This window comes from Sebastes fasciatus, chromosome 23 (genome assembly GCF_043250625.1).
Source record: "Sebastes fasciatus isolate fSebFas1 chromosome 23, fSebFas1.pri, whole genome shotgun sequence".
Taxonomy (NCBI): Eukaryota; Metazoa; Chordata; class Actinopteri; order Perciformes; family Sebastidae; genus Sebastes; species Sebastes fasciatus.
The window spans coordinates 3,573,844-3,598,458 of record NC_133817.1 but is presented as its reverse complement, the minus strand read 5'-3'; the positions used below and the strand labels follow the sequence as shown (position 1 = coordinate 3,598,458).

The 24,615-nt window shown below is 42.1% G+C and overlaps 1 protein-coding gene across 6 annotated transcripts in view; it reads left to right on the top strand.

Moving 5' to 3' along the window:
* Positions 1-24,615, top strand: part of osbpl8 (oxysterol binding protein-like 8) — an 87,617-nt gene that overhangs the window by 11,122 nt on the left and 51,880 nt on the right. For 5 of the 6 annotated variants that reach the window (XM_074626276.1, XM_074626274.1, XM_074626275.1 and 2 more), the window contains one exon: positions 9,270-9,367. In XM_074626276.1, coding sequence (XP_074482377.1) covers positions 9,323-9,367 — 45 coding nt within the window. In that variant the 5' untranslated portion in view covers positions 9,270-9,322. Of the gene's footprint in view, positions 1-9,269; positions 9,368-16,714; positions 17,000-24,615 lie in introns of those variants that run through there. The other variant, XM_074626278.1, reaches the window with a different exon arrangement.

Below are 24,615 nucleotides of genomic sequence, written 5' to 3'. Positions count from 1 at the left end.
AAACTAGAAAACCTAAAGAATCCATTGGTACCAACCATGTCATTGTAACTTGTCGAGTAATAACGCTCCAAATTTATGCTAAATTTTGGTGAGGAAAAACTGTCATGGCCATTTTCAAAGGGGTCCCTTGACCTCTGACCTCCAGATATGTGAATGTAAATGGGTTCTATGGGTACCCACGAGTCTCCCCTTTACAGACATGCCCACTTTATGATAATCACATGCAGTTTGGGGCAAGTCATAGTCAAGTCAGCACACTGACACACTGACAGCTGTTGTTGCCTGTTGGGCTGCAGTTTGCCATGTTATGATTTGAGCATATTCTTTTATGCTAAATGCAGTACCTGTGAGGGTTTCTGGACAATATCTGTCATTGTTTTGTGTTGTTAATTGATTTACAATAATAAATATATACATTTGCCCACTCCCGTGTTGATAAGAGAGATATATAGAAATATATAAAATAACACCAGCCTTATCCTTTAAACTCCTGTTTGCAGCTATCATTTAGTTTTGCCTTTGGACAGTTGTAAATGTTGGTGAAGAAAGTACGTTTTCCCATAGCTGGACCAGTAAATTGGCCGGACCGATATGTTGGCCTATATTAGCGAACAGTACTTTTTTTGGGAAATAACCCAAAGACTATTTTCCACATTTCCGCTACTAGTTATTTCTGATCAGACTTGGCACAACTCAAGCCAATGCAAGGCCTTCTGAGAGAGTCAAGCTGCTTATTTTAAGGACTGTTTTTATATAATTTCTGCTTTATTAGATGGGTATGCTCTCTCTCTCTCTCTCTCTCTCTCTCTCTCCAGCCCAACCAGATGATTTCATGTGGAAGGGACAGAAATGACGTAAAGGCATCTTGTATTTATGAAAATAGGATCTGTTCAGGGATGAGATTTAATCTGTGCTACAGGAATGGCTGCCAGATGATATTTTATTGTGCAATGCTGTAAGATGTGCAAGTCTCTGTTATTTTTCTAAACCACATGATCTGTAATGGTTCTGTCTCTTGACATTGAAAGTAATCCTACTTTCTGTGTTTGCGTCTTTGTATTCCTACATGTACAGGATCAGATTCCTCTAAATTTACCACAGGTTTTAATATATTTCTATCCTTGTCGGGGGGATGAAAAAGGTGATTGTTATTCTGGTGAAACAGTGCGGGGTTCTCTGTGGTCTAGCAAGGCAATCCTCTGCCTCTGCTTACATGGTTGATTAATATTCCTCACTCCCTGACCTACATGGACTAATTCTGTTTAAAGATGTCTCCCCCTGAGCGCGGCACCAAACTGGGACAGGCACAAGATTACATTGGACCAAGCAACTTGAATGTCCCCTCTCTCCCCTCTCTCCCCCGCCTCCCTCCTCTTCGTCCTGTTGTTTTCATTTCCATAGAGAGCATTTTTTTGAAAACACAGATTGTCCATCAGCATCTCATTCCTGACAAGCTGGCATTTCTAGTATCGCCTCGTGTTTGATATGTCTCGACAGGAAATTACATCCAGCCTGCTTGGGCTGCGTTATCTTTTAAAGGCTGATGCGTAGATGTCAGAGCTGTCTGTATTTATGTGTGAATGAGCTCAAAGTGGTGATGATACTATAGAGGAGAGATAGCTCCAGATGGAAGCAGCCAGTCGTCTAAATGGTATGTCTGCTCTTTTCCATCGTAATTAGCTAAAATTCTTGGTTTTGTAGAGTGATTTGCACTGAAGCTGCACTTTTCTAGTGCAGGATGGAACCTGCCAAAATAAAATAAATAAATAAATGACTCGATAAATAAATAAATATGCCATTAAATGTGCCAAAAATAATATTAAAAATAAATGTAGGCATTAATTAATTGATAAAATCTGTTTTAATTTGCTTTTTTATTTATTTATCTTTGTATTAATTCCCCTATCTCTTTACTCTTCTATTTAATTTTCCCTTTTATTTATTTATTTATTTATTTATTAACTTGTAAATGTATTTATTTATTTTTGCATTTATTTAGGCTGAAGTACCTGGTACCTGTAGAGCCAGCACATGTGTCAAAGAAGCAGACAGTCAGCAATTTATTCGCAAAGAAATATGATATTTAATGTTGGTTTGGTGGTATGGGCAACATTCAGACAAATAGAGGATTCCAGCATGTACACAGGATCACAAACTCATAGTATATGATATATTTTATATGTTATTATTCATGGCAATAATTGAATTTCTGGCTGTCTGGAGTCAACATCTGTACAGCATCACATGTTTTTCCCTTTTAACATCTTGGAAAAAGGAGGCTTTGCTGTGAGAGACTGATGTTGGAGATAATCCTAAAAGCTCCATCATCACTTAGCACTGGCGGAGCCAAAAGAGACTTGATCAGAATTATCAGAGTGGCTGGCAGTCGCTTCAAGGAGCGGTGCTGAAGGACAGATTGAATCCTCAGACAAAAACATAGAAATGACATTGGTCTGCGCTGTTTTTTGGTGTTTGAATTTTATTACTGAAGTGGGGAAAAATGTATCAGGGACCAACATGGGACATCGTTACAACCTCACGCTTTGCTTTTATCACTCATCTAGAATGGCGGCACACCGTACGTCTCACTTAACCGCTGGTGATCATTTGTCAGCAGTGACAGCAGTGATAGGCCACCGTGGCAGTCAGAGAGCCGTCTCGCCTTCTGAGAGCGGACAGCAACATCACTACAATCAGCTTAGGGGTACTGAAATGATTGCTATCCTTGACTGCCCTTGAGCCGAGCTCTACTTTTAATCTAGAAACAATCAAAATAAAAGTATTACACCGCTGCAGAGTCAAAACAATAGTGGCAAGCAATCCAAACAAATATTTCCTGTTTTTGTAAACATCCTGCTTTTAAAAACAAACTTATATGCAGCATATTTTTTGTGATATTAGGCAGACTACATTTAGTAATGTGCAGCCCGAACTAAAAGCAAATCATCACCATAATTAGACCATAATTCTAAGAGTAATTGAACCATAAATGCTCTGCAGGACAATAAACTCCTATTCAAAACTGCTGAAAGAAATACTAAGCCAGCATCAAGACCCAGAGGGACAGGACACCTTTGAGGGAGTTCAGTCGTACTTAATGTCAGGGATTTTGTGTCATCATTCTGAACAGGAACCTTTTTGCATTGTTTTTTTGATATGTGAAGTCCCGCCGATGTACAGTAGTCAACATGTTCCACGCGTAAATGAAACTTCATCTTACCTGATGTGTTTTATCCAGCGACTCCTGGTCTTTTTATCAGCCGGGAAGAGAAAGAATGAGTGAGACCCGTTGCTGGTGTGAGTTCATCCCAGTACGAAACACACAGGCATTGTAGCTTCAGAGAGAGAGACGTCACTTATGTGACTTTTGGGTGTGTCGTCTTTCTAATTACGCATTTTCACAGTCTGATACTTCAACAGTTTTACAACAAACGGCGACTTTCTTGACTTGAAAAATGATCTTTTAAATTGACAAAAATATATGTATCTCTCCGTTGACTACCGTTCATATTTTTTCCAAAATATGGTCCCATGGTGGTCCACCGGAAGGGGCGGGACTTTGCCTTTCTATTGTGGTATTGTCTCATAAATCCACCACACAGCCTTCGTCTCTCAAAACATGCAGTACAGAGAATGGTGAAAAAATGTTTTGGTGTCCATCAGCCCAAGTTTCTGGTTTTGCCACCTGTTAAACAAGACTGAGACCCTGTTCAAGATGTGATGGCTTTTTTTGTTTCCAGTGACCCTGTATTTTATGCCCTTGAACTGGAGTATCAATTAGAAAATCAGTCAACTAAAATCATACATTGTTCCAAAAGGTTTCCTGCCATGTTTTGGCTCTGTGGAGAAACCCCTTAGCCGGTGTTTCCGGCTTCGTTTTGGAGCCACTGCCAAGCCACAAGTTTAGGATTCCCTGTGCGTTTACCCTCTATCTTTGGCAATGATTCACAGCTCTTAGCTGACAGACCGCTGTGGTACGGCTCAAGCAGATTGTTATGTGCCAGCTTGTGTGAAAGGGCAGAATGTCAGTGAAGTGCGGGAGAAGGTGAAGACAATAGAGCCACAGCAGAGTGGATTGTCACTGGCTTGTCCATTGTTTACTGAGTGAAGTGGAGTCTCCAACATGCCCCTATCAGAGTTTGATATGAAAATTGACAAAAAGCTTAAATGGGGAATAATAATAAGCACAGATTTGTCAGAAATTTTTTTACGTAGATTTATAAAAACAGTTTTTGTTTGACCAATGAAATCCTTTGATCGCTGTCATTTTGCATGATAATTAGCCATGTTTGTTGCACAGAGAGTGTATTTTCGGGCCCTTGGAATTATAATAATATAATAATAATATATAATAATTCTGGCATTTTTATACTACGTGTATTTATTCATTTGCACTGTCCTTTCTCAAATAAACTAAATTAAACTAAGTGATTCCTCCTGTGTGGAAACATGTATGTCTGTACTAAAATGTAATGGCTGTCCATCCAATAGCTGTTGAGACATTTCACTCAAAAACAAAACATGTGAAGATCCCTGCCATGTCCCCATAAGGGCATCTGCAAATAGAGGGCAACCAATGTGTATTTAGTCATCCAAAAAATAAATTGCAGCAGAAGCTGAAGCATATGTTGCACTGAGAGAGTCTCTCTGGATAAGAGTGTCAACTAAGTACCAACAAATGTAACTGTAGACCCGGAGATAAGACCGGACACTTTATGTATCCCAGAGGGAAATTCAGTTGTCATTGCTACAACTTCAGAGAGAATATAATAGCAGTAAAAGTTGACAAAGAGTCAAACAAAGAATCTAGTCTACCTCCCTTACACTGTCTGCAACAGTTTGAAACATTCCCTGGAGTTGCAGGCCTTGATTTTCTGTGTTGTTCCCACCTCGGCTGTGTGTTGCCGCTCCAGGCTGAGTCATGGACTGATTGCTAAAGCCGGTTTGGAGAAAGAGTGGAAAGCATCCGTCTCAGCGTGACGGGTCCTTGAGAGTCGAGGCCAGATGAAGTGTGTGTGCTGGCTGGAGCCAAGAGGCTGTTGGAGCGCTGGAGCGTTACATTAGTAGAATGACTGGTGGGGGGGATTTGGTGACCTTCTCTTTGTCAGGATGTCCTCTCTTTCTCATATTATGAACTATTGGTCTCTAAAGAGTGTCCTAAAGCTACTTCCTTTCTGCTACCTTCTTAGCACCTTTTTAAGGAAACTCATGTACTAATATGGGGAAAAGCTACCTGTTTCCTAAATGCTGCTATGGCTGACACCGTCTGGTTGGTTGGTCGATATGTCTGTCCTTGTCTCAGTCCTCAGTCCTGACAATTGTGCTACTATAATGCATAAAGTTGGCAGTTTTCGGGTCGGGTTGGGCGGTGCGGATTGGTTCTCATAATGGGGCGTGTGGGTGCGGGTATTAATAAATCCTGACCCGTGCATCACTACTTGATCGGCTTTGAGTGTGCACACATCAGAATTGGCATATTTCAATATGTTTGGTCTAATGAATAGCCTAATTGTTTTGTTTTTGAAATATAACTGCAGGCACATCCCCTTGCAACAGCAAGAAATCATATGATTATGGGCAGGTGCACGCTGGTTGGCTTTGAGACTGTCATTGTCATTTAGGCTAAAAATAAATAATAAAACAGTTAGGTTAAAAATAATTCAATATGCTACATATAGCTATTTATTAGGACTGTCAATCAATTAAAAATATTTTTTTAAGTTTTTAATACTCTTATCAACATGGGAGTGGGCTAATATGCTGCTTTATGCAAATGTATGTATACATTTATTATTGGAAATCAATTAACAACACAAAACAATGACAGATATTGTCCAGAAACCCTCACAGGTACTGCATTTAGCATAAAACAATATGCTCCAATCATAACATGGCAAACTGCAGCCCAACAGGCAACAACAGCTGTCAGTGTGTCAGTGAGCTGACTTGACTATGACTTGCCCCCAAACTGCATGTGATTATCATAAACTGGGCATATCTGTAAAGGGGAGACTCGTGGGTACCCATAGAACCCATTTACATTCACATATCTTGAGGTCAGAGGTCAAGGGACCCCTTTGAAAATGGCCATGCCAGTTTTTCCTCGCCAAAATTTAGTGTGAAGTTTGGAGCGTTATTTAACCTCCTTCACGATAAGCTAGTATGACAAAGCTACAACTTAAAAGTCGCAAGTTGCGTTAAAGAAATTAGTGGCGTTAAAACGCTTTAGTATTAACGCGTTATCACGTTAACGTTGACAGCTTTAGTTTATTTGTAATTCATTTACGCCACCAGGTAGAGTGAACTCAGAGCACTGTGGCCGGTTTCGTTAATCTAGAGATAACATGCAGTTCCCCCCCCGCCCCCCCATCGACTAATCGATCAATTGGTTGAAGACTAGGTAGATCATAGACATGCAAATATACCACATAAACATGTAAAATAGAATTTCAAAGAAACACTACAATGATTTGAACCTTCTGTACCATGAAGCACCACCTTCTCTTGAGCGTTGGTTGCAGAGAATCCTGCTCTCCCAGCGCTGGATCTCTCAGTACAGTGCAACCTGAGACATATTCCTTTCATCACTAGTCTGTGACTTTCACGGTTCGAACTTGAAAGAACCTTTCCACGTCCCCATAAGGCATTTATGGCACTGTTTCATAGCTCTGATGGGTCTGGATGAGATTGCCCTTTCTCGTGATCAAATTACTGGTCTCAGAGCTGTGGATAAAGACAAGCAGGAACAAACCAAATGATGTATTTTTAACCTTCATTTATTCAGGAAAGGGTGACTTAACATACTTCCCTTTTTTTCACCACGCAAATTGCCCACTAAATCCAAAGTCATCTGGGCCTAATTGAGGCCACTATGTCCGCTACGTTCCAATGGAAAAAGCTATATCATCTCTCACGCAGAGAGCTGTGTCACATTTAATTTAGCTTCTTTCTTAATGCATTAGTTTGCAATGTTTGAGTTACAGCTCAATTCCTAATTGAGCCAATTTACACTGTTGGCTGCTGTTTACAACATATTAAAAGGATGATTTTTAAATTTATTTTTTATGCCAGAATCTATATATTTGCTTCACTTGAGTCTATGTGGAGGTAGAAGGAAGTTACCGCTTTTATTGTTGTAGTCAGAGTAACGTGCCGTCATATCTGTTCTATATCCGTCAAAAAACAAACCAAACCGCAACGAGCCTGCGCCCTCACATGTTAAATCCAGCGTGGTAAACACTACACATCCAGTAAAGTGTGGAGACACTTTGGGTTTCACACATTGACAGGAAAAGCAGAGCTAGACATCACGGCTAAAGCTGCATGCTAACTCTGTCACGGACAGGAAACGTTATCGTATCGCGGTAACGTGCGGTCAAGCCGGCCGTCGCTCTCATCTCCGTGGTCAAATGGGCCGACGCTACGACTGTAGAGCACCCAGATACTGACATTTATGTTAAATGCATTCAAACGGCCCCGATGGAGCTGATCATGGATGGATAAAGAGAACAGAGCTGACGGGAGAGCTAGAGACGGACTTGGAGAAGTTAGAGGAAGTAGACACGTGTGACTACGTCCGGTTTTCAAAATAAGGTGTTAACAAAGGGAACTGTATATACAGATAGGTGTATTGTTCCAGCCCTATTACAAGGAGAGGACAGAGTTTTTTTGTCTTCATACAGTCCTTGCGTCTGCAGTGTCAACCCTTAAGTCATCATACTGCGTCTTTCTCAGTTGGCCTCTTGTGGCCACTTGGTCTGATAAGATGTAATCTCAGTTGGGACCGCAGGGTTCATACCATTATAATATCCACACAAAACAGCAATCAGTTTAAGTGGCTGCCTCATATAATCTTAAAAGCATTTTTAGTACAACCACGTGTTGGCAGGCAGCTGCTCCACCCAAAATAATCTACCCGAAAGCGTAGAGTGTAATTAACAGATGGTCCCGCTTGTTCACGTTGAGGATTTAGTGTAGTGTTAAGTATCAGTGGCGTTACAGTTGCAAACAATTGGGTTAAGCCTGCGTTTTATTGTGTGCAGATACAGTGACTGCATGGGGAACAAACAGGTGATGAGTTTGACCATTCGAGGGCTTGTTGATGGACGGCTGTGAGGGCTCGTGAATGTTAATGGACAGATGCACACAGGACTACCTTTGTGTTTACACTTGGATCACGGAAAAATGCTAATTAACAAATCTTTGCATCAAAATAAGACTTAAAATAAGGTTCTTGAGTTTTCTATGAGCGGAGCACACATTTTAAAAGTCAATATCATAGTCGATAATGTGCATTTAATTGTGATCGCGATTGATATTCAATAGCTGCAACTAACGATTATTTTAAATATCGCTTAGTCTGACGACGGTCATTAAAATGTCCATCACCAATTCCTAAAGCCCAAAGTTGGTGATTTCAAACGTCTTGTTTTGTCCAACCAACGGTCCAAACCCCAAAGATATTTAGGTTACAATTCTATAAAATGAAGAGAAGCAGGAAAATAAACAATTGAGAAGCTGGAGCCAATGCATTTTTGAATTCAGTATTGGCTTGATATCCGATCCGGTATCGGTACTGGTGCATCTCTACACAGACATACCTATTCTGAACTTTTCCTGTAACATCCCAGCCTAAATATACCAAGAGAAGTAACCTACAGCAGGTGACCTCACTAATGTAGCAATGAGTAACTCAAGGCCAAGTGGCAGCCAGCAGAGACTTTCCCTAGATAGGTAAAGGTTCAAAAGAGTGTCACGCTCCAACACTTCAATAGGGGAAAACAAGCCGAGAGCAGACAGAAAACTATAGATTGAATTTTTCAGGACTCCGTGGGGAAAGGAGCTGACAGGGCTGGCTGATCCTCCATCGTACCCTGCTGGCACTAGAAACTGTCTGCTTATTAAAGGCCTGGAGCTACAGCACCTTTTGTATTGGTGGAGACAAAAGGCAGTTGGGAATGGTGAGCAGAGTTTCTGCTGTACAATGACAGAAAATGAGGGAAATCCTTCGTTGTGCTTCTGTGTTGGAAAGCAGCCAGTGCAGCCTGTTTGTTCTCAAATGTGATGGATAAGTAGGCATGATGTTGCAAATAAGTCCCAAATCTTGCAAGCCAGCCATCCCACATGAGGTTAAAGGGCACTTTAAAAAGAAAATCCAGTGTTATTCCAAGCCAGAAAATAACTGCTTACAAAACAACTTGGAGGACTGCATTTTGTGTTGCAATATTGTCCATGTGTTGGTAACCCATTTCCTCTCTCTCTCCTAACAGATATGCAGTCGTCAGAGCAGCGCTGACAGGCCTGACTCTGGTTTAACACAACCATGGAGTCCTCCTCCGAGTCCCAGCAGGAGCCTGAGAAAACTTTGGTGAGTCAACACACTTGCATATGTATGTCGAAGATATTCAACAACCTGCTATTCCAAAATGAGAAAATTGTGAAAATAATTAGGAATAAATGAAGAAACGTTATGGTTAAGGATGGGTACCGAAACCTGGTATTAAACGGGTTAGGGTTATTTTGAAAGCTTCTGACTGATTAACTCAAGGTAACATTTCTTTTTGAGCATTTTGAAACGAAACTCTCCATACACTGCATCCATCCCAAAGCATACGCTTTATTCTGTCGGCTTCACTTCAGATCAAGAAAGTAAACTTAAATCCACCCACCCTGCCTCGCTGCCTGTTAGACGCTGATAATTGTCCCTGATAATTGGTGGTCTTCACTCAAACCTCCAAGTATAGTCTTGAGACTGAAAGGGTTCCTACTGGCATCAGTGATGGGATGTTTGCTCCAGGAGCACACTCTACTGAACCTTAATGATTAGCTTAAGGTGCTAATATTGCTAACCAGCCAAGGGCTTGTCAGGCTCGCTGTAGCAGACGCTGCACTTTGCTGCCAGTAATTACTTGTGTCAGTGTGTGTGTGTATGTGTGTGTATGTCAATAGACAGACAAGACGGCTACAGTCACTTTGGCTGCAGACGATTAAAGGTCACGCGAGGTGTGTTGTGTTTTTTGAAACCCTGTTGGGTAGCAACAGAAATGGTGATGAAACAGGCCTCTGAAAATGAAAAGGACACAGTCATCCACAGTTGTTGTTCTGAATTACAATGTTAAGTTGTTGCAATTTCCTGTTTGGTGTTGCAGGTTGACAGTTTTAAAATGAAAACGATCTGCACTCCGAAGTCTTCTTGGAAACGATTTGACCTTATGACCTGTAGTTCCTCATTATGAGAAGTTTTCTTTTTTTGTGTTTTTTCTGTCGATAGTTTGATTTTACTGCTAACAAACCACACAGCAGGCCCATTCTCAGGCATCTGTCGTGGTCATAAATAGAGTATATACACCGATCAGCCATAACATTATGACCACCTGTCTAATATTGAGTAGGTCCCCCTTTTGCCGCCAAACAGCCCTGACCTGTCGAGGTATGGACTCCACTAGACCTCTGAAGGTCTGCTGTGGTATCTGGCACCAAGCCGTCAGTAGCAGATCCTTTAAGTCCTGTAAGTTGCGAGGTGGGGCCTCCGTGGATCGGACTTGTTTGTCCAGCACATCCCACAGATGCTCCATTGGATTGAGATCTGGAGAATTTGGAGGCCGAGTCAACACCTCCAACTCATCGCCATCCACATGATGTAAAAGAAAACGTGATTCATCAGACCGGGCCACCTTCTTCCATTGCTCCGTGGTCCAGTTCTGATGCCCATTGTAGGCGCTTTTGGCGGTGGACACGGGTCAGCAGCGTGGGCACCCTGACCGGTATGCGGCTACGCAGCCCCATACGCAACAAACTGCTATGCACTGTGTGTTCTGACACCTTTCTATCGGAACCAGCATTAACTTTTTCAGCAGTTTGAGCTCCAGTAGCTCTTCTATTGGATCGGACAACACGGGCCAGCCTTCGCTCCACACATGCATCAATGAGCCTCAGGTCTGACCCTGTCGCCGGTTCACCGGTTTTCCTTCCTCGGACCACTTTTGGTCGGTCCTGACCACTGCAGACCGGGAACATCCCACAAGAGCTGCAGTTCTGGAGATGCTCTGACCCGGTCGTCTAGACATCACAATTTGGCCCTTGTCAAAGTCGCTCACATCCTTACGCTGGCCCATTTTTTCTTTTCTTCTTCATTACATATTCTAATGTGATCGAGCAGTGAAGGGACCGGTGGCACCTTCAGTCAGCACGCACACATTCACACACCCACACGTAAAACACCACTTCCCTCCTCTCAGCTCTCAGGATTGTGATTCTGCCCTTTCATTTCACCTTAATCATAATCCCCGGTAGCCATTTTTGCAGCGAGCAGGAGGGCAATTATAATTGCAGATAACTGGGGTGATAACGGTGCCGGCCATCTCTCCCACGGGCCTCCACAGACAATGACACACAATGGGACTGTATGGGAGCGGAGCTAAAAGCCCTCTGCTACTTCTTTGAGCTTGGAGTGGGAGGGAGTTTTAATAACACTTAGTAGCGCAAGCTAATTTCTCACCCCGCCTTCTCCGAAGTCTATTTTAGCGGCTGCACAATTAAACTGCTGATGCATAAATTGATCTGAAAGCCACGTTGTGTATTTATCATTTCTTTTGGATTGAATTTGATGAACCTCTCTTCGATTTAGCAATGAACCTTCTTTGTGGAGTCTCCGGGGCATTGTGTTATCACTTGATCACATATTATGAGTGTGCCAGAATGGTGCGAGACTTCGGCTATTGTGTCGCTGGCACATCCCGCCGTTCGCTAAAAGGGCCCGTCGGTCGAGAGGACGGCTCCCAAACTTGAGATGAATGTCTCCGGGAAGTACGCCAGGCGTCTGCCGCTTCTCCCCTCACTCTGACATCCTCACATCCAGGAGACGCTTCAGGAAGGTTCCCCCCCCCCTCCTGTTTCAAACACCCACTGCCTTTCAGTCTGCTGTCATTTGCATTGTGCATACTGTAATGAAAGAGCTGGTGACCTGCTGTTCAGAATAGACAGCAGTGAAAAGGCCCATAGGCAGCCATTATGCACTTGAACAATGGGTTTGAGGTAGCTTAGAGGTAAGAGAACAGGATCTGTGACTAGGGGATCACTGGCTGAGAGGATTTGAGCAGCTGAAATGAATGAGGGAAAAAAAACGTTTATCCTCGGTGGCTGTTGAATTGCCCTCTTGGCACAAGGCACAACACCCCCATTTGTTCCAGAGGTGCTTTACAGTTGCCAACAGTACGAGACTAGTTGTGCTGGGAGGCTCCCAGGTATGAGTGCATTGTTGGGAAAAGAGATGGGCTTAAGGGTGTTTTCACATCTAGTCCTTGTTAAACGGACCAAACTCAGTCCTCCTAAAGTGGATCAAAAAGTGGACCAAGCAAAAAGGGACTCAGCTCTTTTTGCGTTGTACATTGTCAGTTCATTTGACTCAATTCTGTTTCTGGTCCACTTCAGCTCTGTTGGGGCCTCAGTTTTTTTTTCTCTGTTCACACTGTAGTTCCTACCTTCATCACTCTGCTGGTCAATGCTTTCACCTTCTATGACATTTTTAGGGTTGGCACAGGCGCTTCCACACAGAATACTGTCCAGTTCGTCGTAAAAAGGGTCATGTATCTTTTATGTCAGAGGATTCACCGCTTTTTCTCATTTTATAGCTGTGTGGAACTTTTGACGTAGTTTTTTTACTTTGACGTGGCACTGCAGTGCGGTCCTAATGAAACCCCTCGCTTTCATATGAACTGAAAATTGGAGGGAAACTTAAGCGTTTCTGTGCGTTGTAGACAGTCGCAGTGTGTCATGGCCATTTTCAAAGGGGTCCCTTGACCTCTGACCTCAAGATATGTGAATGTAAATGGGTTCTATGTGTACCCACAAGTCTCCCCTTTACAGACATGCCCACTTTATGATAATCACATGCAGTTTTGGAGAGAGCCACGTTTGGGACTCTCCTGGGACGCTACGGTCCACCGTTTTGGTCCAGACTGAAATATCTAAACAGCTATTGGATTCTACCATTGGATACCATTCTTGGTCCACAGACAAGGAATCCTAATGTCTTTGGTGACCCACTTGACTTTTCATCAAGCGCCTCCAGCAGGTCAAAGGTTTCGCAGTTAAATATCTCAACATTTACTCGATCGATTGGCACAAAATTTGGTAAAGTCTTTACAACTATTGGCAACTATTGTTTTGCAACAGTGAATCAAAGTAGTGTCTTTTTTACATTGATCGACAGAAGCATACTTTTTGTGCGATACCTCTGATCAGTGCTTTCCTACAATTCCTAGAATACCATTTGACAACATCAAGAGAACGGGCATGAACTGAATGCCCACATAATTATACTGAAACTGTTGGTTTAGCTGTCGTAGCTTTGATGTGGTGCTTCTGACACACCCTTACTTGAGTTGCAACATGCCTTGTGGCTGCATTGCATTGAGACTAGTTGTAGAGAAGCTGATATCTGTTCCTCTAGTAAAATTGATTTGTCATAGTGGCACAGAATATGACAAAGCATTATCTTTTTGATTGTGACACCAAATCTTTGCCTGCTTTTGACCAGGAATAAACTAAATAGAAATGCTTAATTAAGCAAAACAACAGTGTCCCAGAAATGCAATTGTCACATGTGAGTTCTAATATCACTGACTTTATTGATTAATCTTGATTAATGACGTTCAAAAATAATGTCTAACTGGCAGAGACAGGGTTCTTAGACATACCGTGCCACATAATGTGACAGCAATTATAAGCTACAGGAGGCTGGGAGAAGCCAGAGGTGAAAATTGGCTTCAGGCTGCTCTTAGGGAGTGAGAAATTGAGGCTCCATCAGCTTCTGCACATCATGGGTCGGACTCAGGGTGCCATTGACAGAACCAAGCTGACAGCCTGGGCTGATGAGACACATTCTCACCACTAAAGTAAATGGGTTAAAGTAAACAGGAAAAGCATGCTCATTCTCCATGGCTTTGGCTTGGCCCCAGACACGGAAAAACTGCAAATGAAAGTCTTAAAAATATACAGTAACTAAAAAAAGACTTGACAAAGTGAACATCAGATGATGTGGGGGAAGTTGCAGATTTTCAGGATTTAGGCAAAGTGCAGCGGAGAAACTTGAGTAGAGTGTCTCCTGCCAAGATTTGTTCAGTCCATCCCTGACGGAGACAGTCGAGGTGGTGGGTGGTAAGGATTCACCGATTTGGCTCTTTCATTCCTGATAGTGATACCTGGGCATTGGGTGTCGGCCGATAACGAGTACCGATCTGATACCAGTGTTTGATTAATAAGCTGTATGCCTCACTGTGTGGAAGTGACCGGGTCATTTATGTGTAGGGCAACACCAGGCCTGACTTAAACATTGCTTTCCCAACAGGCTAAATAACGCTCCAAACTTGCGCTAAATTTTGGTGAGGAAAAACTGGCATGGCCATATTCAAAGGGGTCCCTTGACCATACTGTTGCGAGGGCAACAGCTTTGGTCCAAGTTTACTTCCTGTCAGCTACTACATTAACAAATGTTGCAACAGGAAATACAAAGGGTCCCATTTACATTGTTTATCTTAAGTTTGAAAAGGTCTCTGCAGTTTTGTATTGGCATTCTAAAGTAGAGGACATTTTGAACCACTAAAAAAATGCCCTTTGAAATACATTTTGACTGAATAATAATGACGGGATTGCAGCATTTTCTCAAGAAAATGTAACACCAAATTACCGTTAAGTGTTTTTTTTGTTTTTTTGCCGCTGCCACAGTCATTGTGCTTTGTTATTACTTCTTCTTTGAGGAAACATTGTCAAAGTCACAGACTGACTCACACTCAGCAGGAGTTTCCTGCCAGCAGCTGAGCTCTTTATTCTAATTAAAACGGCCACTGTTCCATTGCAAATGAGACGTACGTTTCTGAATGTGATGGATGCAGTTTGTTTGTTTGTTTCTACTATTTTAAGCCGTCATGAAGGATGTTTTGATTGCGTCCTTTGTCACCGCTGTATAGTGTGAGGAACAGGCCCTTTTTTTTTGTCAAGATGCAATGTCATCTAACCCCATGATGTGAATCATGTTCATCTCTCTCAGCAGACTAGGCGTAGACTACTACGTTACAACAGTTCTTTTGTTGGCCTTTTCAGAAAAAAATTAGGTTTCCAGAACTTGAAACAGCAGCTACTGTATCTTTGTAAATACTTAAAAAAAAACAGACAAAATGTACACACTCCTTTTCAGCTCCACGCTCCATTCATTCACATCAAGTAGCTGCCTAATCCAACCAGTTTCTGACTGTCAGATCCTGAAAATTTGGTAGTTATTGATGCCATTTTAATGCCAGTGAGCAGTGTTTTGATGCCGGTCCCTCCGTTGCTCGTATCTCATGTTCTTCCTGCACAAGCACAAGGACTGCACATGCATGTCATAAGCACTTGGGTAACATGCAGAGTATAGAGTTTCCACTTGGGTGACATGCAGAGTATACAGTAACCATGCAATTCTATATATTGACAGTAAGTTTATCGTTGTAATGAGCCATCGAATGGCCACTACAGAAACAGGGAAGAAGAACCATAGTTTTCCTGTGCAATGATGAAATATAACTTTTGACATTTTGGTTGCACTGATTTTCCAAACATCGTTGTTTTATGGGGAATTGTGCGCAGGACTATTTCTTGGCCCAGCCTGGTCACTTCCTGGAGTGTAGTCTGGTCGCCAAGAAATAGCCCAGCACATCCTTGAAAGAGTTTACCTGGCAACAGGCACATTCTACTGGCAAACCAAAAAAAATGTGCCAAAGCAGACGGTGGCTTTGAAGTGACTTGCCAGAGAGATCAGAGAAAAAAACCAACATATGACATGTTGAGTTTTCACACCAACCGAGTTATCGAGTTCTAATATCATATTTTAAGCAATCTGGTGGCAAATTTGGTGAAAACCACAGCGGTCAAGTAGTATCATACCATCACTCATCTTTTTTCATCCTAATTGAAGAGTACTGACAAAAATGTTCTGCTGTGAAAATGTTTGTTGATGACATTGAGATACATAGGTGAATACATTTTTTCCCCCAACCCTACTATTTACTCTTATGGAGACTAAAATCAAATAGAATCCATTGTGTTGTTGCATCTACAAACAACCTTTGGTTTATGCGTCTACAGTGATGACAAGCTCTTCAACATATGTCCAATTACATATGGCATTGTATCTATAAATGGCTCTGTGGTGTGCTGTGTGGCAAACAGTTAAACAGGTTAATGGAAACAGTAGCACAGGAGAGTGTATTAAAGCTTGCATTATTGGGCCCTTAATAAGGTCACGTGCCGCGTCGTGCATGCGTCGTCCTCCGGGGTGATTTTCCATGATGGCCCGGGAGATTGGGTCGCTCGCTTTGGTTTATTGGTGCAGAAGGGCCTTGGTAAACAAGAGTATGAGGAAGAGCCGTGTGGTTACAGTAGCTGTGTGTGCGCTCCAGCTCTAATAACGGCTTCAGTACACTATAGATTCTGACTGTGGCTTTCAGTTCAGCCCTTTATAAACAGCCACAACCCACTTCCTTGTTTTGCTGGTGTGCGGGGTGTCAGATGATGTTTGTCTGACAAACATGTTTTAAAAGAGTTGCATTGTAGTCAAAATGCCTGATAGGATGTTCATCGAGAGAGAGAGAGGAGTAGATGGATGATGGGGAGATAGCGAGAGGGGAAATCATGAGTGCTTTGAGGCCAGATAAAACTGAGGAAGAGTAAACAAACGGCAGTGATGTAACAAATTTACAGAGGACAATTACTAGTAGGAGAAAAAGAAGAGGAAAGAGCACTCATCAGAGAGCGAGAGAGAGAGAGAGAGAGGGAGAGAGAGAGAGGCTCTTGCATGCTCTCTGCCTTGTCTCCTCCCTTCAGTGTTTAGTGTGTGTGTCAGTGTGTGTGGGAGAGACAGGGCTGAGCTCAGTGGCTTGTCGTACCAGGTTTAGTCAGACCAAGAAGCTGTAGCAGCGACAAGCTCACCTCCCTCGGACACACGGTACGCATTTCCTCTCTTTCTGTAAGTGAACCTTAACGCTGTCAAGTGTCAAAATGGGAAGCGGGGAGTGGGCGGATTAGACTGCATGTCAGACCGAGTCGATCACTCTGCTACAGTCGAAGAATTTGTTCTGCGACAAGATGTAGAAATGTTCAATAATTTGTTGTGTTGCCATAAAAGTTAGCTTTTTAAGCTTTGTCTCTCTGATGAGGTTTCACTGTCGGGGCGCAGAGTCTGCTGTGTTGTTTCCACTCCGACTTGTTGTTTGCTCAGTAATGTTGTCACTGAATGAAGGCCGACCCATACCACGCTTTGCTCAAGGGCTTCATGGATAGCTAACACAGATCATGCTGCTTCCATTAGCGTGGTGGAGAGAGGTGCTTGGCACAATAGAGCGCCACAGGAATGAGTCCCTAAAACCCAGACGTGAGTTAGCATTTTAACACTCCCTCGTCTGGAAGTCAATGTTTTTTTTTCGAATTTTCGGACACCGGTGTTACTGATTACACGGGACATTTTACAAGAAAGGATGACGCTCAATATATGTAGAGCGCTTACTTCTTCTGATCTTTACCGTCGGATGGCGGTGTGTCTGGCCTCTCCGGTAGAGCTTTCGCTGCAGGGCCGCAGGTTTCCACCTGGCGCGATTGCACCGAGCGCTCCGGCTGGGACCGCTCCGTCCTCCACATGCCGATTACCTCATTAACGTTTTGGTTCCCTGATAGCATTGGGTTTAAAGTATGGCCAAATAGGCACTTTTGCTTTTCGTTTTGACACCAAATCCTTCGCCATCGTCTTGGACATACGACATAAAATACATCAATAAATACCCCCCCTAATGTGTCTTATAACAGGCGGGTGCTAACAAGTGGCTAAATGAGACTACTAAACGTCATCAGCTGTGTATGTATCATAAACGTGTGTTTGCCACAGAGCTTATTTTCTGCACTAATCCAAAACCCAATGGAACAATCCAATTGGCTTTTTGTGGAGGGAACCCAGGGAGATGCTACCTTCCTGGTTGGCCTACAAAAAGACGTCATCCCTGGAGTCCTCTATGTGTGTTGCTTAAGAGTCCTCTTTCGGAGAGATCCTTGAATGTGTGTGAACTGGGTGGACTGCTGCAGGCTGATAGCCAAACTGTGGCTTTAATCAAGGCTAATGACGGAGAGAGGAGGTCGGTCTCTGGTTGCTTGCAACAGAAGGAAGGAGCAAAATCGAGTACATTATAGAAACATGATAGCTACTCGATGCAACGCTCTCAAGAAGTCCAGTTAAAAACCTAGTGAGGCTTTCAAGTACTTTTATTTTCTATCTGGTTATAAATTAACAGCAAAAATGCCTTAATTGTTACCTAAATGTGTGACCATGTGTGTGGCTCATTGGAATGAGGGCAAATCAACCAATTATCCATTGCTGGGGATGCAGTTACGTAACAACAGATTTCCAGGAATGGTCATGTTTTTGTTTTCTATGTTTTTGCCCACAAAAGAGACTCTGCAGGAGTCTTGGCAGCAGCTCAGGGGGTGCAGGCAGCTGGGCCGGAGCGAGTGTAATCAGATTGATAGTACTAGCCGAGGATCTGTGTTCATTTGCACTGAACAGCTGCTGGAGTCTGGATGGAGTTTAGCTCGATGCTACTTCCGACAACAGGACAGGGAATTAGTTTTGAACAAATTGTATTGCTCAGTGACGTTTCCATTCAGACCACCAAAACACTTCTTATACCATATAAATGAATTATAGTAATCGGATTGAATTGTTTTCATTTCATTATTGAGTCAGATATTGTATTCATGTTGCTGTTTTCAGTGGTAGATCAAAGATTCAGATCCTTCGAGTTACTATGAGGAACTTTGAACTGGTTATGAAACAGTCTCTATTTAATAAAGCTGAAGTAGGGGAGATTGGAGCAAATACGATTAAAAAAAGTTATTTATATAAAACGGTCGCTATATCGTGACAGTAGTACATGAAACAGGTAACCTGAAAAAAATCATGTGCCTCTGTGTCCTCCGGTGTTCCTAACGGCATCTGCAAGATTTCACAGACCGGAGGAAAACAAGCAGTAAGAGCTGATCTGCTGTCCAGCTGCCGTCTATGAGAGCCGGCTGTCAATCACTCACAAACTCCGACCAAACGGTCAAACTAGGCAGCACTGATCAAATATGAATCAATATTATGGTACGGCAATGCCTATTTCTCCCCTCAAATGTTTTCGGAATCATCTTGTAGTGCACGGTTTAGCTGTAAAATGAGAACGTTTGTGACGCCGTCGCCATTGTGATATCTGGAGAAGGAACGCCAAGCACAGCCAATAGGAACGCTCTCTCAATGAAATGACCTGTGATTGGTCAAAGTCTCCCTTCACGGGCTAGATTTTCTAAAGCCTGAAAACAGAGCCATGAGGAGGAGCAGAAGTCTAGTTTTCTCTCAGAACACTTGAATTACAATATGCTGAAAGGTTACTGTGGATTTTTTGTCCAATGATGCCAAAAATATTCTGCCTACTGCCACTTTAATACTGATGCCTCTATATGACCTACATAAGCAAACGAGACCATCAGAGAGAAGATGGGCTATTTGCAGAATGTACTCGATTTGCATCGAGGAGAACATCTATTGAATCATTGAAAATGTATAGATGTGGACATTTATTCAGAGGTCTGGAGCCAGACCAGATTAATCATCCATCACCACTCCCATGCTACAGTGTATGTGTCGCAATTGGATCCTCTCTGCATTAGTTTATGATGAAATGTAATTTATATACAGCTTTTAGTATTTGAGTAGTTATCCAGGAGGGATAAAACACGATGAATGAACACGCGCAGTTGTTGCTAGGAGCCTGCTTACAGACACTTCAGCTCTCCAAATCCTTCTTAACAAGAAAGAGATCCAGCTGTGAGCAGCCAGTTGTTTCTATTTCCTCATTGTTGAGCCAATCCTCGATGATCGGTAGGAGGTTTGAATTTCACTTGGCCAATGGCCTAGCTCACAGCTCTGCCATGCTGAGACTTGGACAGCATTATACTAATATTATGAACTCAGGTTTCTTTGTGTGAAAGCAATCATAAAATAGCGTTTGACTTTATTATTCTGTTCTGATTCCTCCATCATAATCATTGTAGATCTTCAATATTGCTACCACCGTTCCTCTTTTTACCCTGTCACCTCCATGCTGTCCCTGAGCCCCGAACTCCCCCCCGCAGTGATGTGAAACCGAGACCACTCTACGTGAGGCCTACGGACCCACCCAGCTACCCCCCACCTCACCTGTTTTGAAGGCTGACTTGATGAAATGCTACAGCCTAATGAAATGTTGTCTGCAGCCTGTGAGGTCGAACGTCGAGCCGAAATCCCCCCCCCCCCCCCCCCCCCCCCCCAGCCCCACGCCTTCCTTCCTCATGAAAGATAAAACACGGACAAGACACAATATTGTCCCAACCAGCAGGCATCCTTTTTGTTTTAATCTCCTGGCTTCCCGGTCGCCTGTGACGCGACATCATTAGGTTTTATGTTGGCAACGGAGAGAGAGGATGAAAAACAGAAATCCAGAGGGGATTGATCCTGTTTGCTTGAGTGTCAGTATATGCCCCGCTGTTGAGAATTATCTCTTTATGGATTTCCTGTCAGGCCATACAAGGCTTCAGGTTTCCTTTTCTGTCCTCCTCCACCCCGTATCTGGAGCGGAAGTTAAATACTCCACATTTAATTTATCCTCCCAACACTTCTAGAGCCATTAGCTGTGAAGTATTTAAATTATTAAAAGGATGAAGTTATTCTCAGTATTCTGATAACAAAAGATACTTTAATTAAGTGACCTTTCTTTGCCCCCAAGTAAGCAAATGATGAGATGTAGTGAAAAGAAGTATTGAAAGAACACCAAAAAGAAAAAGCACCGTGAAGGCCTCAGTCTGCAGCTGCACCACAGTGACCCTGTCTCAACGATACGATACGATTTCCATGGTTCCGATACGATTCAAGGACGATATTTGGCTCATCTAGAGCGATAAGATACGATTCAATGATTTGAAATCGATACAGTAACTTTTTTGCCAAAAATTCAATCATTGTGAAATAAATATGTGATATTGGACAGAGCAGGTCAGGATTCCTCAAAGTTTTTCCTGTAAGAGAATCAGGGATAAATTAATTATAGATATAAACAAGTAAACAACGATTAATGGCAAATACATACACCTTTTATTAGAAAATAATTAAAAGTGCAACTGCAGGAGCTGCTGCTTCAGTTCTCAAGATACAAGGCAGTGCAATATTTAATACAAAATATAATAAACCAACTTTTATTCAAGTTAAATGAACAGTGGTTTAACCTGCTGCTTCTGTCCTCATTTTCAATATCAACGGTAGATCATTAATACAGAGATCAACAGCTGATAGTGATCAAACAGCTGATAGTGATCAAACAGCTGATAGTCATCAAACAGCTTGGGACAGAATCATTCCTCTACGAACGCTGTTTAAATAATCTGCTGATAGTAATGAGGTGGTCCACCTACAGTGCTCCTTTGGGGTCTTTCATACATGAAAGCATCTGGAAAAACATTTTAAAACTACGTCAGACTAACGTTAGTTGAATTTCTGTTTTGTTTTTTACTTTGCTCCCATGATAATTTGCCTCGCGGACCGGCTGCTCTCCGGCTGGATACATGAGGCGGCCGATGCTTCGTGCACATAGATATCATGACGGGGACAACATAACACAGCTTTCCTGAACTGTCACATTAACAGAATGAAAATATGTAATTATTTATTTAGATTGAAAACTCAAGTTCTTTGTTTTCTCACAGTCTTTTAGTGCACACACTACAAAAGACCTACGTGTGTATGTTTTTATCTCTATTATATTGATTGCCCATACCTAACTGTATGCGGGTGAGTTTGTGTCTATGTGCATGTATGATGTGAAGGGGTGCGTGTATGCATATGTACTCATGTGTACCCATTGTCATTGTTCTGTGCACTGCAGGGAAGCAGCCATGCAGAGCACAGAAATTCAATGCCTCTTAATGCATATGAATATTTGAAAACCATTGTTCTGGGCTGTTTATGAAATTGTGTTCATTATACACCAGGAAGGAAATGTGAACTCATTAAGTCTTCATCTGCTCTCCATCTGTCTGTTTGCATATTCGACATTTGAATACATAAAACACTCGTTATAAGCTGCTCATTGTGAAGGTCGCTTGATATCAACGCCTACCTTTCTGCGTACTTTTCAAGTGTTTACCGCCGTGGCTCAGGTCTTACCTTGGACGGTATCTTGGCCAACAGAGTGTCCTCTGGCCACACTCTCCGGGCCCATAATGATTAGACATTTTATTTACGGCGCGTGTCGCAGTTCCACTCCAGCTGTAAATCTACCACCATATGGGCAGCTCCCAAGATCTCTACCTCACACAGTCTACCTCGCCCCCCCGCCCCCCGCCTGCCTGAACTCGGACCTTGGCCACGGACCCGCCCCGTGTTGACAGATGTGTCAGTTCTTTGATGGATAAAGCCACTCTGGCGCTACCGCATGCTGGCCCAGACTCCGTGTTTTCACACTCAGCTACTGCTGCAGAGGAGGGTGGATGGTTTGGGAGGTGGTGGAATGCACAATGATGGCAGTTTGGCACAAATGACACTGCAGAAACAGCTGCAAAACTTTGCATTGCACAGATGTGCAGTATCCTCAGTTGCTCCTTTTTTCCTAACAAATACAATTAGCTTTTTTGTATTCTATGGTAATCTATGAGAATCAAGAAACTTGTTTCATTGTGAATTATACTTTGTAAAACAATATGTAACAAATAAATACATGGATATCAATTTATTTTATTATTATTTAGCCTATTATTATTAAAATAATAAATCATACACCATTAACTTGGTAAAGAAATCTTCAGAATTAACAGGAATTACAATTTAAGTGTCAAACTTTTTAATGTAGCAACAAATTGGTCAAAACTTAAACAGGAATTAAAATTCCAGAATATGATGTATATAGTATATAAACATAGAAATGAATTGAATAGATCAGCCCCGTTGTCACCGATACACGATCCAGCTATTTGAGTCATTATCAGCCTGATATCCGATCCAGTATTGGTGCATCAACCAGTAGAAGACGATCTTTGAATAATCATGTGTTATTGTTGTGGTCAGTAGAGCTTTATTGAATTCTCATGAATCAGAAACTCTTGCTATAGAAATGTGACATAATTAGCTTTCAGTTAAGCGGTTGTCAGTTTCATTCCAGTGTGTGCTGTAGGCCACTCTCGTTCTTTCCCACAGCCCTAAAAACAAGAGTATGAATGCCTCCCTGTAATCAGCCTGGTTTTGATGTCAGGAGTTTACAGTTAGTGTTTATCTTAAAGAAGGAAATGAAGGCTGACATTCTGCTCGTGATTCTGATGATGATTTTAGAGAACTAGTCCTTTCAGTGATGTTGATCTCCCACTTACAAGATCAGCATCTGGGGGCAAAAGGACATCTCTAGGACAGTGGTTCCCAACCTATTTTCCTTGAAGCTCTCCCTACTTGTATCTAAGGAAAGCTGAGCCCCCTAAAAACTTGTTTTTACAAAATCCTCCAACAAAATCCTCAATTTGAATAAAGTGAATTAGAGTATTAAATTAGTTAGTCTTTTTTTTTATTAAATCAGCTTTATTTAAAGAATAGAACTTGTCAGTTTCGTCAGCATGAATAAAGTGATGACGTCTTGATGGTTTCGCAAAGCAAATGCAATTACATAATATGAGTTTCTTTTGTTATTGTGGTTAAATGAATACAAAAATGTATGGTTACATTGCTACTAAACTGCCCCGTTAATACAGGTGCAATACAGGTGAAAATGTCGTTTTTGAAAGGCTAAACACCAACAATATGGACTAAATCAGATTATTTAGTAAGATTTTCCTTCTGAGTAGCAAAAAATATATCTTTTTAACTAGTTTTATATATAGACTAGGGCTGTTAATCGATTAAAAAATGTAATCGCATGATTGTCCATGGTTAATCGCAATTAATCGCAAGTTAATCGCACATTTTTTATCTGTTCAAAATGTACCTTAAAGTGAGAAAGAGTTATTATCGCGTTACCTTTTACAGCCCTAATATAGACTTTTGTATAAAGTATCCAGTAAGTGTGTTATCATGATTTTAGTTACACATGAGCAAATCTAATTTTGGCAACCTCAGAACAGACCCTGTGATCTTTAGTGACCCCCTAAAGGGGAGCCCGGACCCCAGGTTGGGAACCACTGCTCTAGAGGACAGGGTTATCAAGTTGCTTAGGGAAATCAGTTCAGAATACTGTATGATCAAACTTTCAAGCTCTTGGAAAAAGTCACTGTAGATTGATTTTTACTTTGTTACTGCTGCTAATATATACTATGTATAAAACATAACAGATAAATCCCAGTAATTAGCTCGGCTTTGTAAATGCGACTGATTAATCCAGTGTCACAACAGCTGTTGTGAGAAGCTTCATTATAGTGTGTGGTAGGCGGGAGGCTTTCCTATCACTGTAACCTAAATGGCTGTTCTTTCACTCCCAGGGCACAACCTCGATAACATCACAATAGCAAGTCACCATTTTACATGAACACGTCGAGCAGTTAATCAACATA